This window comes from Bufo gargarizans, chromosome 2 (assembly GCF_014858855.1).
Source record: "Bufo gargarizans isolate SCDJY-AF-19 chromosome 2, ASM1485885v1, whole genome shotgun sequence".
Taxonomy (NCBI): Eukaryota; Metazoa; Chordata; class Amphibia; order Anura; family Bufonidae; genus Bufo; species Bufo gargarizans.
Window position 1 is genome coordinate 71,617,435 of NC_058081.1, and position 6,466 is coordinate 71,623,900.

Genomic DNA, 6,466 nt, shown 5'->3' on the forward strand with positions numbered 1-6,466 from the left:
CTGATGAGGAATGCGTGCTGTAGGTTGTCCGGAAGACATATGTGCTACAGAATGATCTTTTCTGCTTACACTGAGGACACCATGATTTGTATGAATAGGGTACCATACAGAACACAGCCAAAGCATATCCAAACACATAGGGGGGGATTTATCAAACTGATGTAAAGGAAAGCTAGCTTGGTTGCCCATAGCAGCCAATCAGATTCCACCTTTCATTGTTCAAAGAAGCTCTGAAAATGAAGGGTTGGAAAATGAAAATGGAATCTGTGTAAAGTTTTGACAAATCTACACCATAGGAGAGATGTATGTAAGTATCTCAATAGACAAGAACCAGCAGCCCCACTCTGTCTACACATCATACCTCCATCACCACTCGGCCCAAGGGGATCTCGTCTGCCGTGATGTTAAAGAATACCCGTTTATTCTCCATAATGAGGTCCGGCACCTTCTGAAGTCTCTGAGATGCTGAATTGGGGTCTGTGTGTCGGCTGCCTTATATACATAGACATACTAGTGCCTGCATTGTCAATCACACGCAATAACACGTAATATGCCCTCATCCCACTCCCCCCTCCCCAGGAATATTTGATACCAGCTCAGTATATTCCCCTTCTAATCCTGTCGGATATATCATGGGTAGCACCAAATGCTGTGTGATTAGGGTGGGGGAGCGAAGGCAATGAACACAAAGCTATTTCAGTAACCTCAGGAACATCTGACAATTCAACTTGTATTGTTCCAGCTCTAAAAAGCCCCCAAGTGGCCATCTTTTCATGGGGCAATCCCTGTTTAAATGCAAATCCCTACCCCTCCCATCCAAAGAATGAAGAATTTGAATGGCTTTAGAAATTTGACAATTTTTTCGGACATAATTAGGACCCATGTTTCGTGTTGGCCGGGGTCTGGCTGGATTTGGGTATGATAACCTACATTCAGCTGTCTGCCAAAGTATTTGTGCCTCTCTATATATAAACCCGACCCCTCCAGGCTGGGGTAGATGGCCATTCTTCTCTCCTAACAGTTTTGATACCCCTAATCCACGGTTAGGTGGTTTAAACAAGTCCCATCATATGTTCCCCGTCCAGTGCTAATAAATCTGTCATCTAAAGCACAAACGACCCATCACCATCAAAAGGAGTAACACACAAAATCAGCTTCTAGAGCTCATATTAAAGGGGTACTCCCATGTCGCTTGGGTATGCCATCTTTTTGTCACCAGTGGAGGTATGTGCTCTGAGACCCCCTACCAACCCTGAGAATGAAGGGTCGCCGCTGTGCAAAGGGAACGGCAGAAGAGATTGGGGAAAGTCAAGAAATCTGAGGGGGAAAATAGTAAAGGGTCTGTAATGCTGAATCACTCTGAGAATTGGTGGGGGTCCCAGAGGTCGGACCCCCTCCGATCATAAACGGCATCTTCTAGCAATATCAACTTCCATTAGGCAAACCGTTAGGTAGGTAATGAGGCCCCCCTGTAATAGCATGTCTATTTTAGTAAATACTTGCATAAAAACATATGTACCAATAAATGCGCTGTCAGGAGCAGACTTAATATAATAACAGGAGGGAGAAAGACAAACAAGGAAGGCGAGATAGGAAAAGAAAGAGAAAGAGGGGGGGGGGGTATTTTGTCACTTATTCGTCCTGTCCAAGAAAAGAGATTGGAATTTATGTATTGAACTTTTTCATTAGCTAATACGTTTTCAATTAGGTCTACTCGTCCATCAATGGGGTAATGGGGTATCGGAGTTCCCTACCCTACAACATGAAAAACCTCTGTAATATTAGGTATTGAAGTTTCTAAAAGTTTTCCAAGGTTTCCAGATAGCTTCAAATCGATGGGGCGTGCAGGAGTCCCAGTGTGCTATTTGCTCCATACGGTACAGCTGATCACATCTTTGAAACCATTGCTAAATCGAGGTGGTTCAGCTTTTTTCCAGTGAATAGCTATAAGCAGTCTGGATGAAGCCAATAAAATTTTACAAAGGGTTTGTGTGTCCCTAGGGCATCCGAGACTCCCGAACTCCCCAAAGAGGCACAGCTTCGGCGAGACTGACACGCTCCTCCCCACTGTATCAGATATTACTTTACAAATTTCTTGCTAGTAGGGTGTAATTTTAGGGCAAGTCCACCAAATATGTCTCTGAGTGCCTATTTCCGAATTACATCTCAAGCACATAGGGCTCCAATCAGGGAACATAAGGTGAAGGCGTTGTGGAGTATAGTACCATTGGGTCAGAACTTTATAACTACTTTCTTGTAGTCTGACACACCTGGACACCCTAAAGGGGCTGTCAAGACCCTACTCAGCTCTTTTGTTGAGAACCGAATATTTCGTTCTGATTCCAATTTTTAGATAAACAGATATCTATCTGGGCGTGATAAGGATCTTAAGATGGTGTATAGTTTCGATATCTTTCCCTTTGGGTCTTTGACTTGGAGGGCCAGTTTTTCAAAGGCTGAAAGTTCAGTTTTATCAGGAAGGTTCTTCAGGTGGATCTTCATAAAGTGAATAACATGCAACATGTGGAAAGTGGAGAGACCTGCTAACATAGGATGTACTTTTAAGTCAGCGAAGGTAGGGATGTCATTTCTTGGGCATAAGGCCAAAACGGGGGTAGAGAGAGTTTTTGATTTCGCAGGTAACGTTGTTCTGAAATGGGTAGAGGATTGATATAGGACATCTCTTACTTGCATCAGGGCAAGGCGGTTTGGAAGGAAATGTTCTGACCAATTGAAGTTCTGCCATATTCTCAGCGTATGCTCAGTGATGGAGCTATGTGTTTGTAGTGCATCACTCTTTTGGGTTCTTTCTAGTAAGATTATAGAGTGCAATGGAAGGTTCGACATGTTTTCTTCAACTATTAGATCTAGTCGCTGTGAGCTTGAGCGTAACCATTCCAGACATCTGAGACCCATTACCGCTTTGTGATAGAAATATAGTTCAGGGATACCGAAACCACGATCTCTAGGATGTTGTGTTGTATATTTGAGAGGTAATCTAGCTCTTTTGCTACTCTAAAGAAATTTTGTGAGAATACGTTGCAGTTTTTTAAAATATGGGGGACTTTGTGTGGCTGTCATGGCCCATAAAAGGTAGGAACTAGTGTTAGGGACCACTCATTAAGGCGACCTTGACGTGGTGAGTGGCTTATTACGCTTTGGCCAAAATGTACACCAATGCCTTATTCAACATCCAGCATAAAGGCAGGGCAGAATGCTGGTGTCACGAGGGTGTCAAGAGCCACGTCTGACTCCGTTATACCCGGGGTCAGGAAGTCGCAGCGGGTGGCTGCGCGCTCTATGTCTAAAGATCACGGTGTTTCTTAGTGTTTGTTTTCTGTGTTTGCATTGCTATCCTTTTTGTCTCACTCAGGGATCCGTAGCTTCTCCTCCTCAGCTGTTTCTTGTCTGCCACTCCCAGACTCCTTATATTCTCCTCTCACACTTCTCTTGTTGCCAGTTATAGAGCTTCCTGCCTGGACATCTATGCTGACCCACTGGAGCTGAGAATCTGGTTGTTGTTCCAGAGTGCTACCCTCCGGATCCCTGTTGGGCTTTTGTTGTCTCCTGTTGTTGCCCTCCTGGGATTATATGTTTAGTTTGTATTGTCTGTCCTCCCCTTGGTGTTTTCCTTTAGAGCTAGTGGTGCGGACTAGTGTTCCCACCGCCCTGTTCACTATCTAGGGCTCATCCTAGGGAAAGCCAGGGTTTTAGGCACGTGATCGGCGTACGGGTGAGGAACCCGTCTAGGGACGACAGGGCAGCCAGGCGCCAGTCGCAAGGTGAGTCAGGGGTCACCACCTTCCCTCTCACTAGGGCAGGGCCTCCCTCTTTTCCTCCCTCCGTGTCACGTATGTGACAGTTACGCCGATCGTGATATTATAACTGGCCCTTATTTTTTTTTTGAGAAAAAAAAAATTTAAAAAAATATATACGTTTTTTTTTTTTCTCTACTTAGAATCCAATATGGATCCTATTGCTGCTTTGGCAAAACAGCTTCAAGGCCTGTCTTTGGAGGTGGCGGGATTGAAGGCGTCTGTCCTCCAACAGCAGCAGCAAATGCAGCAGACCGTAAGCCCAGCGGTTGCTATGGGTAACCAGGTTGTTACAGAACCCAAGGTTGTTCTTCCTGACAGATTCTCTGGGGGAAGGGACAAATTTGTGTTGTTCCGTGAGGCCTGCAAATTATATTTTAAGCTGCGCCCTTACTCCTCAGGTAATGAAGAACAGCGGGTGGGGATTGTTATTTCCCTGCTTCAGGGGGACCCGCAATCCTGGGCGTTCTCGTTACCCCCTGGTTCCCAGGCTCTCCGGTCAGTGGAGGGATTTTTTGGGGCTTTGGGTCTCATATATGATGACCCTGACCGTGTCGCCCTGGCTGAGTCGAAGTTACGGAGACTCCTACAGGGAGATCGGCCAGCAGAGGAATATTGCTCAGAGTTCCGCAGGTGGGCTACGGATACTCAGTGGAACGACCCGGCTCTCAGGAGTCAGTTCTGCTCTGGGTTATCTGAAAGGGTTAAGGATGCGCTGGCGCTGTATGAGACCCCCCTTTCCCTTGATGTTGTTATGTCCCTCTCTATCAGGATAGATAGACGTCTTAGGGAGAGATCGAAAATTCCTGAGCAATCGGTAACCTCTCCCAAGCAGCAGTTAGTCTGTACTGACTTGGATGAGCCTATGCAGCTAGGAGGAACTTCTCGTCAGGTCCGTCCTCCTGAGGTTCGCCGTAGGTGGGGGGCTTGTTTTTTCTGTGGGGGGAAGGGTCATTTCATTAATGTCTGTCCCTCCTTTTCCCAAAAACAAAAGACCGCCGGAAAACTACTAACCCCAGGCTGTGCGGAGGATGTCAGCCGGGGGGTATACGTTTCCTCCATACGAACATCTCAATTTGTGTTGCCAGCGGTTATTGTTTTTGGTGTTAAGACGGAGTCTATTTCTTTTTTTCTAGACAGTGGTGCAGGGGTAAATTTGATAGATGCCCATTTTGCCCGCACTATGGGTTTGTCTCTCTGTACGCTGCAGAGACCCATTCCCATATTCGCTATTGACTCTGCTCCTCTGTCTCAGAGAAACCTCACTCACGTTGTCCATAACTTACATCTTCGGGTAGGGGACCACCATAAGGAGCGTCTTTCATGTTACATTCTGGAGGGCCTTCCCTCTCCTGTGGTATTGGGTCTTCCCTGGTTGGTAGCGCACAATCCAGTGGTGGATTGGCAGGCCAGGGAGATATTGGAGTGGAGTGAGCATTGCAGAGAGAATTGCTTAAATAACAATTGCTTAATCGCCTCCATAGCTTCCCTACCTACATTTATTTCAGGACTTTGAGGACGTTTTTTCTGAAAAGGGTTGTCAGAAGCTACCACCTCATCGTCCTTATGATTGCCCGGTTAACCTGATTCCCGGTGCAAAATTACCCAAGTCCAGGTTGTATAATCTTTCGGGTCCCGAGAGACAAGCCATGAAAGATTATATCTCCGAGAGTCTGGCCAAGGGACACATCAGACCCTCTTCTTCACCCGTGGCTGCAGGGTTTTTCTTTGTTAAAAAGAAAGATGGGGGCCTGCGTCCTTGCCTAGATTTCCGTGAGCTAAACCGGATAACCGTCCGAGACCCATACCCTCTTCCTCTCATTCCTGACCTTTTTAATCAGATTGCGGGTGCTAGGTGGTTCTCCAAACTTGATCTTAGGGGGGCCTACAATCTGATTCGTATCAAGGAAGGGGATGAGTGGAAGACAGCTTTTAACACCCCTGAGGGGCATTACGAAAATTTAGTCATGCCTTTCGGTCTGACCAATGCCCCTGCTGTCTTCCAACATTTCGTTAATGATATTTTTAGTCATCTCATCGGCAGGTTTGTAGTCATATACCTAGATGATATCTTAATTTATTCGGCTGATCTGAAAACACATGAAGTACATGTCAGGCAAGTACTGCAGGTCCTACGGACGAATAAATTATATGCGAAAATTGAAAAATGTGTCTTCGCCGTTCAGGAAATACAATTCCTGGGATATCTATTATCTGCTTCAGGTTTCCGTATGGATCCTGGAAAGGTCCAGGCAATTTTAGATTGGGATCTTCCTGAGAACCTTAAAGCTCTACAACGGTTTTTGGGTTTCGCAAATTTCTACAGAAAGTTTATTAAAAATTATTCAGTGATCGTTAAACCCCTTACTGACATGACTAGGAAGGGGACTGATTTTTCTAAATGGTCTGACGCCGCTAAAATTGCATTTTCCTCTCTAAAAGAGAGATTTACCTCGGCACCTGTCCTAATTCAACCTGATGTCTCCCAGCCTTTTATTGTTGAAGTTGATGCGTCGGAGGTGGGAGTGGGGGCTGTATTGTCTCAGGGTCCGTCTCCTGGCAAATGGCGTCCTTGCGCTTTCTTTTCCAAAAAATTATCTGCAGCAGAAAAGAACTATGATATTGGAAATAGGGAACTGTTGGCGATTAAA

The 6,466-nt window shown here is 45.7% G+C and overlaps 1 protein-coding gene across 3 annotated transcripts in view; it reads right to left on the bottom strand.

The window, feature by feature from the left end:
* Positions 1–482, bottom strand: part of LOC122929462 (peptidyl-prolyl cis-trans isomerase-like) — a 38,524-nt gene extending 38,042 nt beyond the window's left edge. The window contains exon 1 of one of the 3 annotated variants that reach the window (XM_044283049.1): positions 362–482. In XM_044283049.1, the coding sequence (XP_044138984.1) occupies positions 362–430 (69 nt within the window). In that variant the 5' untranslated portion in view covers positions 431–482. The remainder of the gene's footprint in view (positions 1–361) is intronic. The other 2 variants (XM_044283048.1, XM_044283051.1) reach the window with 2 other exon arrangements.
* Between the last annotated feature and the right edge of the window lie 5,984 nt (positions 483–6,466).